The sequence below is a fragment of the Poecilia mexicana genome, unplaced genomic scaffold (assembly GCF_051168715.1).
Source record: "Poecilia mexicana isolate PSO_F unplaced genomic scaffold, ASM5116871v1 scaffold_13, whole genome shotgun sequence".
Classification (NCBI taxonomy): domain Eukaryota; kingdom Metazoa; phylum Chordata; class Actinopteri; order Cyprinodontiformes; family Poeciliidae; genus Poecilia; species Poecilia mexicana.
In genome coordinates this window covers 13,617,940-13,639,749 of record NW_028263382.1, presented here as the reverse complement: position 1 = coordinate 13,639,749, position 21,810 = coordinate 13,617,940, and the positions used below count along the sequence as shown (strand labels likewise).

The 21,810-nt window shown below is 41.0% G+C and overlaps 1 protein-coding gene across 1 annotated transcript in view; it reads left to right on the top strand.

Annotated features, from left to right (window-relative positions):
- The window catches only part of epha4l (eph receptor A4, like), a 65,677-nt gene that overhangs the window by 25,286 nt on the left and 18,581 nt on the right, over positions 1 to 21,810 (top strand). Inside the window, exons 4-8 of the mRNA XM_015009831.2 lie at positions 1,052 to 1,207; positions 8,718 to 9,053; positions 19,384 to 19,508; positions 19,598 to 19,757; positions 21,615 to 21,726. Coding sequence (XP_014865317.1) covers positions 1,052 to 1,207; positions 8,718 to 9,053; positions 19,384 to 19,508; positions 19,598 to 19,757; positions 21,615 to 21,726 — 889 coding nt within the window. The remainder of the gene's footprint in view (positions 1 to 1,051; positions 1,208 to 8,717; positions 9,054 to 19,383; positions 19,509 to 19,597; positions 19,758 to 21,614; positions 21,727 to 21,810) is intronic.

Sequence of the window (21,810 nt, the reverse complement as noted above, 5' to 3'; positions counted from 1 at the left end):
CACCACGATAAGACGGGTACTAGCACACACATGGCACCAGCTTTAACATGACGCTACCAACACCCCAGCTACCGTACCATTACTTTCCAACTGACAAGAACATGCCAACCTCCCTGAATGACAGCTTATTTGGTCCAATCGGTGTTGCCACTGTCTGGGCCGCGCCTCTTCCAGAATTGTTCCTTTTGTCCTCCTCTTCTGGTTCAGCGCTCAGGGGGTGAAATATAACCCTGCCAGGTTTCCCCCCGGCCATTACAGAAACAGATAGACAAAGGAGAAACTCCTTGAAAGACGAGACCTCCAATCAAACTGTCGCTCAAAAGAAAGCCAAGCACTGTCGCCAAAAGTAGGAAAAGTGTCACTTTGGTTACCGTTTTAGATGGAGGTGTATGTAGGTGTGTATTTGGACTCCAGCTGAATAAAAGCAGCCCTGTGAGAGTGACAGACCCCCTGCTGTGCCAAGAGTGGTGGCATTTGCTTGTTAAGTTGTCTGAAATGCCACAGTCTCGTGTTCCATTGCAGTGCCAAGTCTTGCCGTAGCTTCGTTTGGGGTTGTGCGAGAGTGACAAAAGATGGTTATTTGAGCTTCTATTTTCTGTCAGAGAATATTGCAACCAATACCGCAGTTCTCCTGTTTTCTGATACCAGAATAGAGATTAATGAGAAAGGTGAAAAGAGACCAGGCATGAGAGAGAAAAAAAGTTGTTAAATTGACAGAAAATGGCAAAGATCAGCATGTTCTCTACTTGTCCTTCATTGGAAAACAACTTCTGTCAGCCTCTCAGATTACATAGAGCAAAAACAATCACGTCTTTGGTGCCTCTTTTACGGTGAAATGCCAAATGCAGCAACTGACAGATGGCTTCAGTAAAGGATTTATTGGATTCTAGGTGATTTTTCTTACCCATTTGTGCTCCTCGTTTTGGGTATCCGTATCCCCAATATTCTTTTTGTATTCATCTTTTGTATAAAGAAAACTCAAATGTTTGCTGAACGTTCTGATGCAGATCACATTTAACACAAGCTTCCTTTCCTCCTTGTTATCTTGCAGCCTGTAAAATCGGTTACTACCGTGCTCTGGCCACTGACGGCTCCTGCTCTAAGTGTCCGCTACACAGTTACTCCGTGAGGGAGGGCTCCACATCCTGTGCCTGTGACAAGGGATTCTTCCGCTCGGAAACAGACCCGGCATCAATGCCCTGCACCCGTAAGTACACCCACATTCCATAATTTTACATTTCTTTATTACAGCTTTCAGCATCTTCCTAGCATGCACCGCTAAGCTGTATTATGAACCTTACCCTTTCATGGAAAAGCAGCCCCTTACATCCACACACTAATCATCCTGCACAAACATTAAACTGGCTGCTGATGGTTTAATAGGTGTCTACCGACTACAGGTGGCACATAATGATCAGTCATGGTGACATGAAGAACTAATTATGGCATAAACTGTTACACCTCACTGTAAAAGAGCAGCGGACAGTGAAAACACGAGAGGCTGAATGTTTCCAGGAGGTGGTAAAAATAAAGTTGGTGAATCAGTCAGATGGGGCAGTAAATGTGCTAAAAATTAAATACACGGGGAAAGAAATATGCTTAGTGTGAAATTTCTTACTATGTGTTCATTTTTCTCTTGTTTTTTTTTTAAGTTTGTAATTGTAAAAACATTAAAAAAAAGCAGAACAAATTGTGAAAACCGTATAATAAACAAGTCCCTATTTTTATGGGGGGAAAAAAGCAAGCTATATGCGTTTAACATACGAGGCATTTTATTATTTATTAGGTATGAGCAAAATGTGAATAAAATACCACAATTTCATGGTAGCCAGGCATTTACACAAAATAGGAAAAATTGTATAGCGTTGCTTTTACATTTAGATTTTCATGTTCATTTTGATACTTAAGGAACATAATCAAGAATGTAGTTTAGACACTCTTAAGTTAGCAGTTGTAACGCATCTGCTTTTGCTGTTCTTTTCTTTATTGATTAACACATTTATAACAAGACTCTATTAGCCCGTTAATTAGTGAGGCTATCAATTTGGAAAGAACCTTAGAAGCAATGTTTCCTGAATTAAACCATAATGTGGTGTTCCTCCAATAATGTCTTTTGAAGTGAAAGTATATCTAAGCAGCAGGATTAATGTTTCTTGTAAAGTAAGGGAAAGTGCAGTAGTCATCTTTTGGCCACTTGACTGGAAATGTGCAGCAGCAGGAGGGGGAGGGGCAGCGCCACGCCACTCGGTGTTCCCAGTTGTGAGAGAAAACTCTTTTGCACTCTTTCTGGTTTCTCATTAAAAGGCCTTCCAACCACAGAAACTCTATGTTGAAGAACTTATTTTGACCCTATAAACTGAAGAAGAAAAGCATGAAAAACAGTCTTAGGCATAGCAGAGTAACACTGATAGTTGTTTTTTATTGTTTAATCACACATATGACGATCCAGCTACACTAACAAACATAGGTTCTTCTCAGAATGGTAGCTTCTAAATAACTTCAGACTGTAATGAGAAGGAAAAGTTCTATGCTGTGATTTAGGTTGCTTCTCGCCTATTAAACAGCATTGTTATTCACGCAATATACCCAATTTGGTTAGCAGACGGCCTGTTTCTTTTACCAGACCAGTTAGAATGATTTATGGTTGGTATTTGTCTCTAAACCTATTAAAGCTGTTTCTTGTTTCCTGCTGAAAGAGGCCACTTTACAGCAGGCAATATTGTTTTCAACAGCTAAAGCTCCTTCTGGACATTCAGCTTCCTGTAATAGAAATAAGGACGTGCTGCTTATAAATTCCCTGAAGAAAACCTGAATTGTTCTCATTTTAAGTATCTGCTCTGAAAATGATGTCTTTACTTACAGATGTTAACCTGAGATTCTGTTTAGTTCTTTGATGCATTACATAGACTATTTTATTTTCCACGCTGGTAAAGATGTCTTGTTGCAGCAGCATAGTATCTCACACTAAAATGTTTAGGAAAATCCTAACTTTGATTTGAGTAGATTTATTCAGTGGTTAATATTGCATGTTATGAAATAATTCATATTGACATTCCTTTTAATCCCATTTTGCAACATGCTCATTAGTTAGAACATAGAGAGAGATCATCTGTCTTGGTTTGACCATATGTTTTGGATACTTACCCTTAGGAAAGATCAAATGATGGTCCACTTTTCAGAATGCTGGCAGAATCCCCCCAGTTTCTCTTTAAAATGTCCTGTTTTTTACTTAAAAAAAAAACAAAAACTATTTTTATTAGACTTTAAGAGCCATTGTAAGAAAAATTGTCTCACAGCAACACAGATCCTCCACTATGCTTGGCAGTGGACATAAAGGTGCTTTTTCTCACATTTATACGTTCCACTTGGAGTGTTGGTTGCTTATTCTTTCTCTAATCTGACTACAGCACACCGTTCCAGTTAAAGTCCGATTAGAGTCCAGAAAACTCCAAAAGAGTATGACAGTTAGTTTTTAATCAGGTTGTCACGTACAGCAGATAGGGTCCGATGTTTGTTGGGTGAGTTCTTACCTCCCTGTACTTGGCTATCACCGCTTTGGGTGGTGGCAAGATAAATACCGGTCCTGGTCCAGCCGAGTGACCAGCAGCTGTGTTTTGTAATACAATAATAACACCTCAGTGTAACAGAAAATCATGTATTACTGTTTTAAGGTTCCTAAAAGCTCTGACCACCCTAAAAAAACCAACCAGTAATTTAAAGGGATTGTTAAAAGGGATTAAATGTTGAATTTCTTTATAACTCGGTTTGAGATTATTCTATCAGAAGTATTTAATGCATTTTATATATATTTTTTTTATTATGGGCTGTCTGTGTCCACTGTATAGACTAGGCTTTAATAACAATGTGATATATAAATCCTAAATTCTCTCACTATTTTTACTTCGTTTAAACGGACGAGCTGGGAGGTCATCGTCATTGTCTTGTTAGTCAGGGTGGAATCTCGCGGTGACTGCTGCAAGCAACAGCTGTCGAACCTCATTACTTGGCTGATTTCATAAGACCCGGCTTCATCACCTCCGCGACATTCCTAACTCGGCGGATAGGAGCTGAACATTAGCCCGGCTCCCAGAGCGACCTTTGCCGCTCCCCGTTGCCCGGTCAACATTTGATCTCTGAACTTTCACCCTGTCTGTCGACTGCTGTTTTTTTTTTTTTTTCTCCACATTTCTTTTTTTCCTCTAACTTTTAACCCACATGTTAGAGCTCTGTAATTACGACTGTCACTCACGCAGCATCCATCGGGATCTTGTTTTCGTTCGGTTTTTCTTTCGCTCAAAATCTACTCAGAGTCACGAACAGAGCAGAAAAAAAAATCTATTGAAATGATCTCCCAGTTTGGTTTTCTGAAGGTCAGCCTGGAACATGAGCCAGCATCTCTGGTAAATGGGGAACACATATTTGTATGTGTGTGCATGTGTGTGTGTGAAAGAGAGGGGGGGGGGGGGAGTGAAAATGCTTTTCACAGGTCTTGGCTCTCAGTTTGTCACTGGAAGACGACTGTTAGGGTTGGATGCCGTGTAATTCTCTTAGAGTGAGATTGTTTGTGTTACCTCAGCTGTACTGTAGCTGTTAACACCCGTGTTGTTCCTTTTCGTGTCGGCTGTGACTGTTCGTTTGATAGGCCGGTAATGGCCGCTGTATGTGATCACAATTGTCTTCCAGATCAGATATAAATCTTCCTCCAGTTCTTTACCTCCCACTCTTCAGCCTGACCTGCGAAATCGCTGGCATGATGAAAAAAATTACACGACTTAATAGAACAGTGGAGCCTTTCTTTGACAGCAACATTGACTTGCTCTGGTATTCTTATTTTATTTTTGTTCTTTTGGTTCATCGTGATTCAGCGTTTTAGATCATTGTTCCGCTTCTTGTTTTAGTTTAGCTAAAACACATCAGGGCTTAAAATAATCTGGTGAAAGTTCAGTTGCTCTTTGAACCCTTAAACCTGTCCGTATTTGTCATGTTACAGCCACCTTCTACATATTTTATTGGTAATTTATGTGATAGACATAAACAGGAATGCTACACGTCTGGTGTACATTTGCATTAAGCTTTCCTGAGCCAACACTTTGTAGAGGAACCTTTTGCTGCAGTCTCTGCATTCTCTGGCTGTTGGTTTATGGTTCTGTCCTCAAGCCACCTTCAGCCTTTTACTGCTTTTCTTCCAGGATCAACCCATATTTAGTCCCATCTATCTTTCCATCGATGCTGACCAACATCCCCACATCATAATGCTGCTACCACCACCGTTTGCTGTTTATCAAACTCCCAAATTGAGACCCTTGGACTTTTTTTTTTCTATGCCGCTTTCCCAAAAAGCCAAAGTCTGTGGAGTGCATGTCCAATAGTTTCTAAGTTGACAAATTCTCCACACCTGAACAAGATTTGATTGTTTTACTGATACACTTCTTGCACTGCCTGTTCATTTTGGTGGATGGCATTGAACATTTTAAATACATGTCAGTCTTTCCATTTCAGATAGCATCTTTAAAGTCATTAAAATAGTGGGGGAAATGGTCATTCCTGGTGATTAACTGCAGCTGAGTGAGCAAACATGTGCTACACAATACTAATCATGCCCAGAGAAGAGCTAGCTGCTCGACCGTGTCCAGGTTAAAAATGGAGTGATTTTTTTTTCTGTTTCGGGATTCTTTGAAACCTTGATGTGTTTCTCAGATTTTTCCTCAGTTTTCTTAGTCACTGCTTTGTAGAGTAAGAGGGAGGAGTGGAGGGAGGAATGAACATGAGCTGGAAGGACTCAAGGGGGGCGGGAGGAGTGGGCGCTGGATGAACCCCAGCCGGATTGTAATAGCGGGGTCGATGCTCTGGCCAATTTAGCCGGCTCTCTAACTCAGCCCTGCTCAACACTCAACACACGCAACGCTAACAATTACTGATAAAGAGAAACAGAAAGACGGAGCGCTGCAAGAAGGTGGTGCGGCTGAGAGGATAGGGGTTTGAAGAGAGGATTTTAGATTGGAAGGGCAATTGAAAACACAACGTGACAGAGAAAAATCAAACACCTTAACCAGCCCATGGACGAGAAGGAAAATGCGTTTTCAGGATAAAACTTTGCGAACATTTAGAGGCACTTCGTGAAGGTTTTGGAAGCACAGTGGCCCCGTTCTCTCTCCCAGGATTAATTACCGGGTGTCAGTCACAGCCGACGGCTCTCCCACGCTCCCACTGGTGCATTCAGAGAGAGCGACAGGTACCGCCAAAGGTGCTGTGTCTGTGGGCATGCGTGTGCTTGCGAATGTGTGATGAAACGAGAAATTCTGACATGGTGTTTAAGACTTTATAGAGTCATGGAAGTTACACAACAGTGTTGTCATGTGTGCCATAGCAACAAACAATCTCTGTGATATGAATAAACACATCCCTACCAGTTTGCTCCCTGATTATAAGTTCCAAGCTTCTTCGCTGCTACGTTTCTGCACTGAGTTTTAACACATCCCTTCATTTATTCTGTCATTGACTTATTCAGTAGAGGATGAAGGAGTAAATGTTTGTTAATCACAGAAAAACACATTGGGACAGTGGGACGGTTTCTGTTGGAAACATCGTATGGAAGCCCCATGTGCAACTTGTTCTCATTGTCTGAGGCGCTTATGGGGGAAATGAGGTGAAAGAGTAACAGAGGGAAGGAGAGTCGGGAGCAGCAGACAAAAAAGGGGTCGCTCTGTCACAGTTTTTAATGGGAATTTATTAATAGACTTTCATTGTAGGCTGCAGTTGTGAGAGGGGAAATTGAATGTTGCTAATATTAACGGTCTACATCCTTCCATCTTACAGCTTGTGCAGCCGCTCTTCTCGGTCTATTTCCTGTTCCTCCTTGCTGTAATCCTTCCATCCATTCAGAGCTGCTCCTTTCAAGTTGCTAAGGCTCATTTCTTCTATTTAGACAAACAGACAGTGTTTGTCTTCTCCTTCTGTGCGTTTTCATCTCAATCTTCTCAGCTTTTCGCTCCATATTGCGCGCTCACCAGAAACACAATCGCAAAAATGTTGACATGATAGACGATTAACGTCCGTACATCTAGAGAATATTCTCTAAAAGTACATTTCTCAGATGTTGCTTCATGGATGAAGGCTTTCTCCTTTCATGCGACAAAACTTCATCATTAACGCCATCGATGATTATTCTTTCTCCAGTCATGCTTTTGTGAAGAGTTAATACGTCTTTTGTAATTTTACGAGACGGCTCAAATGTACGGTTTGCACTTTTAGACGGTGTCTGTACGTGCTCATCTGAACTTTGTGTCATTTGTTCTGTGTGAAATAGCTCAAGTTCAGTCAGATTGCATTTACAATTCAAGGATGTGAAAACCTTTACGAGATCTGTGCTCATAGGCCTATAAAGGCTAATTGAATATCTGCAACACTTAAATCAATAACTGTAGAAACCACCTAAGGGTTCTGTAATTTAAAAGTAATTGATAAATGTTATGTGCAAGAAAAAGATTCAACTTGGGAAACTAATGCAGCCTACAGAGTGAATACAGGAACCGAACTGTAAACCCATAACAGATGGGGTTCCTCCTAAATTTTAGTGTTCCTCCCTGGAGGTAAGGAAACAAGTAGATGGTGCCAAATGATATCAAAATCTAGAAGGAACTCACCTCCTTTTGCACCTTAACCTGCCTAATCTCTACACACTTTGCACTTTGCCTCATTTCCAGTTTTTGTTATATACAGCAGGGTTGAATAGATTTACTACTTAATGCTTATCCCAGGTTTCTACCTCTGCTGAACGAGAATGTTGTTTTTCTAGAACTAAAACAAGTCACTGTTTTCAGCGACTGAACGCGAGTGTGAACTCTTCTCCCCACAAAGGAGCTCCTCTTCCCGCACTTCCTGTCCTCTCCTCCGCTCCCAGTGTCTCTGTGAAATCACTCATCGCCGCGCCGCTCCTCCAAAAATAACACTGATAATTAATTTCCGTTGTGAAACGATTCATCAGCGAACTGACTAGCTTTCATATTTCACCCCGCATCGATCCCGAGCTCACTCGCGTGCGCTTCATTGGTTAAAGGGAGCGCGAGTCAGCCAGGGAAAACGGAGGCAGAGGCAGACGGAGAAAGGCAGAGCGAAGTCAATTACGGCTGTTTGATAGTGCTAAGGAAAAAAAAAAAAGAAACAGAAAACAAAACGCATTACTCACAACAGAGCTGACATGTAAAGTGGAAGTGATGAGCTGGAGAGTTTGCATCACTTAGAAACACTGTAGCTGTTTTTTACGAGGCTCAAACGCCACGTAGGCTTTTCATTAGAGTGTCAACTTTGACTTTGTCTAAAGTCACGGAGCAGGAGCAAAACCAAATAAATCCCAGGCACTCGCCGCCTTTCAGCTTTCGGATCTGAACGGGGCTCTGCTGCCCTATTGGATTTCAGTTAACATTCTAAACTAACTGAGGGGAAACTGGATCTTCTCCAGCTGTAATGGACAGGACATTAAAAGGGAATTCAAGAAGCCTGAGCTCCCATTAAAGGGACAACCCTGTCAATTATGCATTTACATCTCGGCCATATGTATATGTGTGGAGAGAATTGACTGACAAACCCAGAGGGGAATGAGATCTCTGAAGTCTTTACTGAAAGATATAACCGTTTTAATCTCCTAATCTCATCCACTGTTGATTCACAAGTTATTCTTCTCTCCCGCTGTTGCCAACGTGATTTCTATCCCTCCCCAGGCCCTCCGACCGCACCCCTCCACCTCATCTCGAATGTGAACGAGACCTCGGTAAACCTGGAGTGGAGCCCCCCTCGGAGCTCTGGGGGCCGCCAGGACCTGACGTACAACGTTGTGTGTAAGCGCTGCGGGCCCGACGGCCGCCGCTGCCAGCCCTGCGGCAACGGCGTTCACTTCAGCCCTCAGCAGCTGAGCCTGAAGGGGACCAGGGTGTCCATCAACGAGCTGCAGGCGCACACCAACTACACCTTCGAGGTGTGGGCGGTGAACGGCGTCTCGCCTCAGAGCCCGGGGCCGGAGCAGGCGGTGTCTGTGACCGTCACCACCAACCAGGCTGGTAAGAGGAGCAGTGATTGGCTGATTGTGGGCGACACAACACACAGAGTGTGCCTGGTTTCTGTTAAAGGAATTTGCAAAAAGATGATTGTGATTGGTAGGGTTTATTAAAAGTATGGTTTTCCCTATGGAAGAAAATGCAATATTAAAAAATATTTCTTTGTAAAGATAGAAATGAGTAATTAGGGATTTAACTCTTCTTATGTAACACCTTTCACGTTATCAGTACCTCTGATAAATATGTGCAAAACCCAGCTATTTAAAACTTATATTGCTTTTATTCGGACACAAAGAATATTTGTAATAATAAATAATTATTTATTTATTATAATTATTATTTATTATTTATCACTTAATTTATTTATTTTTTTAACAAATGACCATATTCTGTAAATTAAGAGCAACTAAAACATTTTTATTTTTAATTTTAAGTTGATCAGTGTTGAGGAGCTTTTACTTGTTATCCAAAACTTCCTGCTTCCCTGAAGAATAAATATGATGTTACTTAGTGGGTAATGGTTCAGCGGCACTCTGCAAAAGTGGGAAAGACAAGAGAACATACCAATTTAAGTAAGGCAGCTGTCTGTTGGTCTTCATATGCAATGAAATGACTACAAGATGATAGTGCACTTTTCCAAAAGTATTCATACTTCTTGATTTTTATTCACATTTTGTGATGTTACTACTGTAAACTTCACAGAATTACATGTGAAAGTCTGAGATGAAGCACCATCTAATTGTTAAGTGGAAATATAATGATTCATTTGGTTTTCATTAATTTTACAAAAAAATTAAATAAAAAAAGTTTGAAGCACTGCTATGTAGAATCCCCTCCGACTTTTCCTGCCATCACTCGAGCAAATGTTTTGGGGTACAGTGGACCCTCGCCTGTTCATGGATTTTAGTAAGGAAGGTAGCTCCTGTGGGAAACCCTTTTTTTGTTTGTTTGTTTGTTTATATTCATGGGAAAGCTCTGTTAGTATTCAAAAGTAAAATGCAAGCTTGGGAAGCTGAAATAACAAGTCTCCACGCTGCATGGCACGCAATTGTGTGGCATTTGCAAAACAACCAATCCAGGACCGCCATTTATTTTTCTTGCACACAGCCTAACTTTTGGTTGTCTGTTGAAAAGGAAGGATTGGATGATATATGGCCTTTCCCAGTTATCATAAAAAAACATATGTTGGTTATTTATGGTTCCTATATTTTAAACAAGGCCATTAGTTCATCTTTATTCCAAGCAGGGACGCAGCATTGGCTCACTCTGCAGCCGACCCTGCCAAGTCATTGGCTGTTTCCATGGGCCACCGCTGAGCGAGCAACGTTCCCTGCCTGGCCACACCTATGAAAATTTTCTGGTTCTGCCACTGCTTTATAGACAAAAAAAAAAAAAAACCTGCAGTTTTATTACCAACATGATGTTCTCTCAATTGACTTTTTTTTTAATGTAGGTCTGCTTCATGCAAACCCCAAAATCCACAGAGGTTTTTTTTTTTTTTTGTGGCTTTTCTGTGTGCGAGTGTGTTATAGAATTGAGATGCTGTCTGAGTCTTGCTTATTTTTATTTTTGCTTTCATGGTGACAATCTGCATGTGAAAATGTGTTTCCTGAAGTGGTGAGTAGCTTCGGCGGCACCCGGGTGATTACTGTGGGCTGATAGACTAAGCAGTTGGAAATGATTTTCTGCAGTATTTGACTGAAATTTTGCATAATTAGGCTTCAGAATCCTAGGCTGAACATAGGGGCACTGGGCTATATTTAGCTGTGGTGCTAATGAATTGGATGACTTCTATTGATCTGTAGGATTCATTACAAATGTTTGTGTATTTGCGTAAGTGTTTCTAGTTATTCCTGTAGAATAAAGCTATGAATACAGAGCTAAAGAGGAGTCCTTCAGCCTGAGGATGCATTCAGGGCCTTCTGTTGTTTTGTCATTTAGTCATTCTGTTACCTGTTGTTGTGCAAATGGATTTTTACAGCCTTTGATCTTTCCTCTTTGTCTCCGTTGCCAACCATTACCTTGGCTTGCTTTACTACTCTGCTCTTGGGTGGCAAACTCAGGGCCTTTTTGTGTCTTTTTTTTTATTTCTAATTTCCCTCCATGGGAAAAGTGAGTGCCTCCAATAGAGCCTGGTTCAGCAATTTAAGGACACAGTGGCTTGATTTATCAGTTGGGATCCAGAAGACAGCGTTGAATGGATGTGCAGCTTGTGGGAAGAGCAGCGAGTCCTGCCAGACAAGCATATGTGGGAGCCGTAATGGAGCGTACCCTAGAGTCCAGGGTCGAATGCACGTACTAGCATGTCAGTTTGGTCACACGGATTCCCCGTTGTGCCAAAAAAGCTCCTAAATGAGCTCTTTCAGACACAAATTCATACAAAGACACAGCAACACACAAAAACACACACCGAGCAGTGTCCCCCTGAGGTTGCTGGAGGCTAATCTCCTGACTCGACGCTGTAAGATATGGATGATGTTGCCTTTGGCTCCTCGCTTGTGCATATTTCACAAGAGTTCGAAGCTGCAGCTGGAAGCTCTGTCTGTGTGTTTGGTGTGTATTTGTTGAAAGGTGGACGTGCAACATCGAAATTTGGAGCCTACCCAAGTTACAGAAGAAACCTGCTGGGCCCCATAAGCTCTTAAATTTATGTAGAACAAGACTGCAAACGCAGCAGTTGTATAAAATCTTGAAGGTTGTTTAAAACGGAGGCTATAACAATTAAACACTTTCATAGTTGTTGATACCTGTTGGCAAAGTGAGATCTGTTTTCAAAATGCTTTTAGCATGTGTGCTGCTAGGCTATCTCGCTATAGCTATGTTTGAGACTCTTATTTTGAAGTAAAAAGGGAAGTCATTCTTGAGTTGTCCTGTTCAGGTGACAAAGTTGGCTAGTAGAGATATTCCCTAACGACATTCAGTGATAAAAGAGTGAAAGACAGAATAGTATAGCCAAAGGATCGTTTCACCATTTGAAAATATTTCATCATTTCGAGTTCAAAATCTAAAGAAATTCTTTACAACACAGTTTGAGATTCACCAAATCTTTTTTTTTTCTTTAGAAAACATGCAAATTGAGTTTTTACAAAGCAGAAAATCCCTGGAATTAAAGATGCGTGTACCAGTATCCATAGAGCAGTCAAACCTGAGCTAGAATGTTTTGCACAAACTACATTCCTTTAAAAACACATTGTGATTTAAATTCAAATTCTAAAATACTTTATTGATCTCAAAGCAAAATTAAATCATTTCTGTTACTGTTATTTTGCCTTTGCATATTCATGTGGACAGTGAAAACACCTTTAACATATTAAATATATCAACCCAACCTCTAACATGACCTATAACTCCAAACACATCATGCACATTATACATAACAAAAATGGCAGATGACGTTCGTCTTATAATGTATTAATGCACCAGTTGTGCTTTGTTTTATTGTTCTTGGTTTTTTTTTTGTGTGTGTGTGTGTGTGTGTATGTGTATGGAAGCTTTATGCACATGTTCCATACTCCATGTTTAGCTGTATTTACAAAATAGCATTTTGGCCCATTTTGTGTTTCTGTGTTGAATAAAAACCTTTCTGGAAATGGTCCCGTTTGGAAGCAGGTAATTTTGAAACCAAAACCCATTGTAGAAAACACTCTTCTGTGTGGACTGGTCCTAACTCTGATCTGGTCTGTATAACGTCACCCCAACAATGTTATTAATGATGCTTCAGTTTTTATATTTGATTAATTGATTGATTTATTTTTTATGTGTATTGTAACCACTTGCAGATCAACAAAACAAAATATTAAACTCTGTCTGCACCAGTTCCGATGGACTTAGCTGGAAGTTTGCCCCTGAAAGAATTTCAGCCTACGGCCTCATGCTGCCTTGGCTCAGTCGTGTCTCTATTGCTAAAGATGAACAATGTCTCCATCCATGTGCATCTTGTAATTTATGTGCTCATAAAAGTGAAGGGCTCAAGACTGATTGGATTTCTTCCTTCTACTGCTCAGTAGGGGCTTTGGTAGTTCTGGTTTCAGCCTCTATAATCCACCCAGTGATCTGCTGCCCCTCTCACCCAATTGGCTTTGCCTCATCCAGACATTGTGGATCACAGTTATTATGATGGATTTATTGGGATTTATATGTGCTGTGGAAAAGACACCCACGCCACCGCCTTCCTATAAAGGTTTAGGTTTCAGCTGGAAAAGAAAAAGCTTGGAAAGAGTGGGATCTCCTGTGGATTTGCAGAACGGTGGACTGGAAGAAGGTGCAGCCAATCTAGTCGAATGGAGTCGTAGATCTGTGATCAAGCTTGGATTTGTGTTGGAGGAGGTCAGATTCCGCGTGTCGCCATGAACAATTCCCCTGTCGTAAATCAAGCAGGATGTAACCCTTTCACTCAAACTGCATGGAGAACGGGAGGGGTCAGGGGGGGCCGTCTGCGCTTTGAACTGACCCCTGGCTGTAAATGAACGTTTTCTCCTGCTTTATGAGATCAAGCACTCTATGTGTGAGGGAAAAAAAGGAACAGAAAGAGTCAGAGAGAGACATGTTTATGTCTTAATACAAAATACTTGGCAGGCTGAGGTGCCTAAAAGTGAATTAGTACATGTGTGTGTGGGCAAGTCTTTCGGCCCACATGGACGAGAGTTTCCATCTCCACCAGTGCACCGGACAGACGTACATGTGGAAATGTGTTTTGGGAGGTGAAAGCAGACTCTATTCGTGCAGGATCGGAGCAGAGGGGAGGGGGAAGCGCTGCAAGCAGCAGCGGGCTTCTTTGCTCGCTAAAAAACGGCTCCCTGCTTGACTATTTCTCTTCGTTGGCAGTGAAATTGAGCGACTCGAATCTGGCGACCGGGCTCCAATCTGGCGGCCACATGTACAGCTTTGGCTGCGTGTGTCTTTTCATGTTGAACTGCTGTTATTGCAAATGCTCGGGTTCACCGCAGTTGCTCCGAGCAGGGCAAATACTTTGCATCAAACACAACTGCAAAGACAAACTCGTTCACGTAACAAGCCAAGACAAAACCTCAAAACCATAAAAAAAAAAAAAAGGACAGCTTTTCATTCAGATTCCTTTGGGAAGGTGTTCACACAAATCACACCCCGACTCAATGCACCTCTGTCAGGATTTTAGTCATTATTTTACGTTCATGGGTGGTCTGTATGAGTAATGATGCCCTTTTTTTGTTGCAGGTGTGTGCGTGCGCGTGTGTGTGTGGGTGTTTGTCTGTAGTGCTAGTGTTCCAATCCTGAAATGAGATGTGAATATTCATTATGTCTAACACTTATTATTAAACTGCCTCCGTTTGCCCACGCTTCCAGGAGGCTGTAACAAATTGCAGCCTTGGCCCACATATGTAAATTCACCTACTGGGTGCTTTAAAGTCTTATGTGGTCCTTCTGAAACACAGTCACAGGTAAAATGTTTATTCACATTCACAGTCCTAGTCAGATGTTTACAAACATTGGGTTTTTTAAGGTTTGAAAGACCCAATAATGTGTTGGTAAGGATGCAAGTTCAATGAATAAAAAACAAGAATTTGGTTTTATTGTGGGCTTTCTTAAATCTACACAGGATAGAAATTGAACGTAGATATATGAATTCTCACTAATATTTGGTTCAACGTCTCTTAAAAAGATGCAGAGAAACCATACAGACACATTTTGTAGCTGTTTAATAAGGTTCTGGCATTGATGTGGCTCGTAATTTCAGCTATTGCTTTATCAGAAAGAGCACAGCACAACCCAAGTTGCTAGTTTACTGAGAGGGAGTCTACTTTTAGTCACAGTCCATAAATACTCAATAAAATAAATGTCACGGACATTACTGAAGCTGTTTCACTGCTTTATTTATTCCACAGCCAGTTTGTATTTAAACTGTGGAGTAATTTTCATGTTTGAATACTCAACTGTGTCCAGGTCTCAGCGTTCTAGCTGATGAATTGATCTGAAGTTGAAAAATGAAGATGTTGTCTTCATTATTCCATCCATTTTGAGGAAATCGCCAGTATCACTGGCAGAAAAAAAAAAACCCAACCTGACATTGCCACTACCATTCCTGACAGGTGGTAGAGCGTCCCCAGATTTGGTCGCCTCACCTCGACTAATCCAAAGATACTTCTTGTCACTGGGGTCAGAAAGTTCAGTCTTTGTCTCCTGTGATCATGAAACCTTATTCTGGAAAGGATTTGCCTCATCAATAAGAGCAGCTGCAAACTTCTGGAGAGCATAGAGGTGCTGATTTTGGATCTGGATGTAGCATTTCAGTCCATGCTGATGCTTCAACAGCTTCAACGTTGACAATGATGATTTCCTTCTTACAATTTCCAGTTCCTGGCTTCCTTGCCTTAGTAGTTCTTTAGCTGATCCAGAACTTCCTGTCATCTAAGAGTAACATTTTGGGTCAGATGAGACTTAGACACAAATGAGTGTTTCAGGAGAACCATGATCTCAGGCAGATGTTGGAAGACTTAGATTAAGCTTCCCCAAGTCTTCTCAAAGCCCCGACCTTAACCCTGTTAAATATTTGTAGAGTAAATGTTTGAAAAGTTGGGGTTGTGCCAGAACAGTCTGTTTCAATGAACCCCACCAATTGTGCTAAGTAGCCTGGAGAAATATCCAGTTAGATTTAGGCCAGAAGCATTTTTATGAAAAGTGTGTGGAAGTATGTTTGTAGGAATCAATATGTAAGTAGGCTTGTGCATGTTTGAGCATAATTTTGACCCTGTCTGAATTTTAGAAAATTTTAAATATGCTAAAACTTGTGCAACTAATTCTAGTTTAGAACATTTCTAAGGTTGAATAATCTATTAAAAGGCCAAAACTAATGTGACATTTATATCCGTTTTGACCATAATTGTGTCTGTGTAGATGTTTTGTACAAGACTTCACAATAATTCAAATCTGACCTTATATCTCTTTCCTCTTCTGACATCTAATCTGTCTAATTCATCTCAACATGCTATAAAATTGAACCTTGATAGATTATTTTGTTTGCATCTGATCTGCAAAGTCAGATGAGGAGCCTGGAAGGGAAACCACTCAGGAAATCACTCATCTTTATCTTCACATTGGTCAGGGGAAAAATAAAAAGTGCAACAAGAGCAGCGGAACATGATTACGTCGCCATATCTGTCATCTTTGGAGGAAAGATTGATGCTGGGATGATCTTTGGGGAATTAAGCCCCCCGACCTCTCAGGTGTTTCCTTTCTGATTCAGTGGATTCTCGGTCAGCCCCATGAGGGCCTTTAAATTGCCTCTCGCTGCCGGGTAAGATTGATTGGGAGGGATACAAATGGCCGCCATCTAATTGTTTAACAGAGACGCCACACATTAGGCCAACAGGATGACACAACCTCGGGTTAATCCTTTTACCAAGTGATGTCTGCAATTCCATCCCTCTCCATCTCCATCAAGACGCCCACCCACCCCAAACCGTCTGCCCGACTCCTTCCCTCCTCCTGCTGCTGCTGCTTCTTCAGCTCAATGAAACCCAATCCATGGCTGGTGCTTGAATTCCAGGCCCGTTTGAACTCAATCCCTGACTAAAAGCAGGGGGTTTGTTAGGCTTAACTTGAAGGTTCTCCTCCCTGGAGTCCCCAGTCAAAGTGATGAGAATGTATATAGTGTCATAGATAATCCAATCATAATCGGTGGATCGGGGTCCCCTCATTAATCATCCCACTGTAATTTCTTAAAAGGCAGATGGTCTGGAATGAGTAAGGTTACAGTAATCGCAGAGGGGCAGAGGTCGAAGATTCCCTCCGTTTGGACCCTGAAGAACAGATGTCCGACATGAGGTTACCTGGGGGTTTGTGGACATGTTTTTGTTTTAGCTGCTGTGGAAAAATAAATTAGTTTTCCTCGAAAGTGCTGGAGACGTTTTCTTCTTTTTCTCACTGCAGATCATCTGTCATTCCTTCTTGTCTGATTCCAACTGAGTCCTTAAGAGTTCCTCTCGCTTTCAACACTATCTCTCCCATAGCCCTAAATTCTCCTTTGTAACAATGAGAGTGTGCATAACCCAATTTTGGCCCTGTCACACCTCCTGAAGATAAAGGTGTGATTTGTGTGCCGGTGATGCGCCGAGGGGAGGGAACAAGTGTAGGCCGTAATCTGTGCTTTAACCTTCACGTGTTAAAGGCATCTATGCGCAGACAGCGCTGCTGTTTGAAATATGGCCTCATTATCAGCTGCAGCAGAAAGAGCTTAAGATAAGATCACACACTGGAGCTTTAATGAAAACCAATTGATTTTCTCTGTTTAAAGCCAAGAAAAAAACATGAAGGTGTTGAGCTCATTTAACTTCATTCAATCTCTTTGTAGCTATGCAGGTTTTCTCAGGGTGACCTGGCAATCTGCAATGAATGAAGTTAGGAAAGTGTCTGAGGCGGTTTCATTGAATCACACCATTAGATCAGAAATACACTCCAACTTTGGCAATTCATGTGTTGCACGTCCAGTTCTGACTGGAAGTCAAATTCAGGGAGGCATTAAAACAATTGCATCATTGTCTGGCCCTGAACTTTGACTTTCTCAGCAGGAGAAATATAATAAGATTAAAAAGTGTTGTGCAAAGTAGACTTAAAGGGATAGATAAGACTTTTTTGTGTGTGTTTCTGTCAATTTATCATGAGTAATAAATTCCTCATCTGTAGTAAGTAGATGTCCTGTGAGATTGTTGAGAAGTTAAGAAGTCCTTTGCTGATTTTAGAGATTTAAAACTCAAGTGAAAATGTTTATATCCATAGGAAACTGTTGTCAAGGCTGTTGCAGTTTTATCAGTCAAAAACCAACCATGCTAACGTGGTAAAGTTAATTTGACGGACGCTAACGGCTGTATCAATCTGCCTGATCATCTGTGACTCATCAATCTACTCTAAATCTGCCATCTACTCTAAACAGTGGAGCAAATTGATTTCTCGTCAGGCTGTCATTTGTGCGGCGGTGTCAATGACAGAACATTCCTGTGTTTCTGTTGTTCTCATTCTGTAGCCAGGGGAGACTTTCTCATGAGCTCTCAAACAGGTGATGCAATTTACGTCCTACGCTCATGTGTGCAAATGCAAATACTGCTAAGCAGAAATAGCAACAAACTTAAATACAATTTCTTGCAAAAGCTGTAATGGCCACTATAGAATATTTTCACATTGACTTGTTTTAAATAGCTGATTGTACAAATCTCTCTGATTATTGGTGTGCTGGGATCATTCCAAAGCAACTTAAAGAGACTTAGAGTCTTTTCAGACTTAGAGAGGCCTGACAAGTAGCAGCTTATGAGGTAGCTCGACACAACTGGCTCCCTCGGCCAACATGACCTTTTTTGTAGGAACATTAACTCTCGTTGGTCAAGAAACCACTGACGGACTAAGCGTGTTTTCACATATGAGGTGTTTAGTTTATTTAAAATAAACTCTGGTTCACATATCCTCTTATTTCAGTTTGTTTATGTACTAGGGGGCAGACAGAAATAGCCGTACTGAGACTGTTTGCAGCAGGTGGTCTTGGTACGGTTCCAAACAGACTCTAGAGCCCTTTGCTTATGTTTGATTCAGAACAGCTACCAGGTGTACATGGCCAGGAAAACCCAAATGCTTTCCCAAAGCCAACTGTGTGTTGTATTGTGCCGTACAGTAAACAAACTAATAAACAAAGCATCTTTTTTGTAAGGAATAAAAATCAATTAGGTTTACTTGTCAAACCATTTTTTGATTAAATATTGAGAGAACCAAACTAATGACATGATGAAGTTCCTTGTGTTTTCTATGAACTCCAACATGTTTCCTGCCACCCCAGACACATCTTACCTGTAAACAGGTTGCATATTCTATGTTTTATTTTTATATATAGAATATGTAATATATATATATATATATATATATATATATATATATATATATATATATATATATATATATATATATATATATATATATATATATATATATATATATATATTTATTTTTTTATTATTATTATTTTTTTTTTTACATATTGGGTTTCATTTATATGTGAAAAGAAACCCAACTATTTAAAAGTTAACCTCATCAACTGACTAGAACAAAAGTAAAACTACACGTGGCAAACACACAAAACAACATTTGTGTTTTAGCGTAAAAGCAATACCTGTTATGGGTTTTCACAATATTTGACTGTGTGATGTTTTTATATTTTCATGACGTAAAGCACTTTGAATTGCATTGTTGCTATACAAATAAACTTGATTGACTGATACATTTTCTACTACTTTTTCTCCAAAATGCTCTCATAATAACTTTGCTAAACTAGTCAAAAATAGTAAACTATACTTCTTTTTTCTCTTTCTTTAATCAGCCCCTTCTCCAGTAACGTCCATCCAGGCAAAGGACATCACCAGACACACCATCTCACTGGCCTGGCAGCCACCAGAGAGGTCCAACGGTGTCATCCTGGAGTATGAGGTCAAGTATTACGAGAAGGTAAGTGGTGCTTATGAGATCGAAGGTCACAGATTGAAGTTTCAAAAAAGCAACTTTTGAGTAACTGATTGTCTCTTTGCCATCCTCAGGACCAGAACGAAAGAAGCTATCGTATCATTAAAACATCGTCCAGAAGCACGGACATCAAGGGCCTCACCCCTCTCACCTCTTATGTGTTCCATGTGCGTGCTCGGACTGCCGCCGGCTACGGTGAATTTAGCGGACCCTTTGAGTTCATGACTAACTCCGGTGAGTCTCATAACAGCACAGCCTCTCCTCAACTTGTCTTGATGACATCACTGTCACAGAGCAGAACAGGCAGGACGCCATGCCAGAGTTGCCACATCATTTTATGAACAATCTCACATTGATAGTATCTTTTATGAGGTTTTCTCCTCATCATATCAGAGTGATTAATCACAACCTGTTGTCTATAAAACATAAATTATGCTGCTCCCCAGAACCTGACTGGCAACTTATGTCTCAGCATCTGGGCCAGCCACGGTTCAGGCTGGAGGTTTTAAGATAGCGGGACCTAGTAACCTTATCGCCAGCTACAGTTCAGAACTTGGCATCAGCTTCTCAGATTGCACCGACCTGGCTGCTGTATCACCCGTTACAGCGTTCCTCAGTACAGCCACATAACTGGTTAGTCACGGAAAGTTATTTTTGAATTTTTGAGATTCCGGTTTCTGTAGATGTTTTAACGGAAAGATGTTGATGCTCTGAATATAACGTCAGCTTTTTAGCATTTTATATCTATTTACACAATGTTCTCTCGGTCTCGGTGCCATGAAGCCGTTACAGAAAACTCAGTGTTGTTGAAAACACAGTCGTCATTCTGTTGTAGATTTTCTACTGGGCTCTGCAATACTTTTGTAAACAGAGGAGTTTGTGGGTCTCCTGGAGGATTTCCCTCCTTGTCAGTTCTTACCCAGATTTCATTCCCACATGTTGCCATATTGTCTCTTCCATATCACTTAAACAGCCGACTTCATACTGATGTTTAGGCAGGGCAAATCTCTGTCTTGTAGTAAGTCATTTTTTATTGATGTAGGTAAAAGATCGTGAGAAAATACTCATATATGTCACTTAATATCATTTTTTTTAATGTTTGCAGATTGTATATTACATTTTATAGTGTTTTATTGTTGCTTTGAAACGGCATAGTCAAGTTAACTCTCATGAACTAAGACAGATTATGCTCCTTGAACAAAGCCAAAGATGGATTTCTGCTGGTGAATGCTGCATTTTCTGGAGTCACAAAAATACATTTCCTGACAGAGAACTATGGGCAGATTATAGATCATAACTTTAAGGAATCAGTTATCAAAGTACTTTGGGAGGTGAAGAAACTGCAAATGGATGGAAAGGTGGAGGGATGAATGACCCGCATCTGTTTGTCGTTCCCACACATTGAGGCAAGCATTTATTGACATTTATCAAATACATAATAAATATGTAATATGGCATTTTTTTAAAAAGTTGATTGATTTTTAGGACTAAGAAACTGATGATTTCATTATGCTCTAAATCAGCACTTAAAGTGGTTACATTTGCTTGCACTTCTCTGTACGACTATAAAATCAGTTTGACTTTGCTGCTGTTTTACCAAAGTGAGCCTTTTATTCCAGTAACTCTGCGTACTCAGTCCAACCAAATAACTGTCTATTATTCCCTAACATTCACCGTCACCTTGTAAAATTCATTGCATGTACATTAAATTAAAGTGACAGAGGTGCACTAAAAGACCCAGGTGTCCTCTTTGTGATGCAGAGGCACAGCGGCGCATGATAATGACACGGTCAAGCACACATCCTAATGGGTCATCATTGTCTCCCAATGAAGCATGCGGAGCAGCCAATTTTGCGGGAAGGACTGTAAAATGGAGGCAGGGGGAACAAACACTGTGCTGCATAGGGGAGGATGTAGGAGGAGATCAGTTACTTTGACAAACACACAATGCACAGCAGCTCTTTGATGCACGGCAGCTCGGTCAAGCATAATGATGTTGACTTTTCTCTTTGTCTCCCTCTAACATTCCTCACTTTCTACTTCTCTTTTCTTTCCCTTCGTTCCACTCCCTTCAAATCCTTTTCGCCGCAGTCCCAGCTCCCATTATAGGCGACGGGGCAAACTCCACCGTGCTGCTGGTGTCTGTGGTGGGCAGCGTGGTCCTTCTGATTATCCTCATCAGCGCTTTCGTCATCAGCCGAAGGTGAGTGTCGTCCCCTTCTTCCCCTCCGCTATCCCTCCTGCTTTCTGTCTCCTCCTCATTCCCTGCAGCTGAGGGATGTCTTCC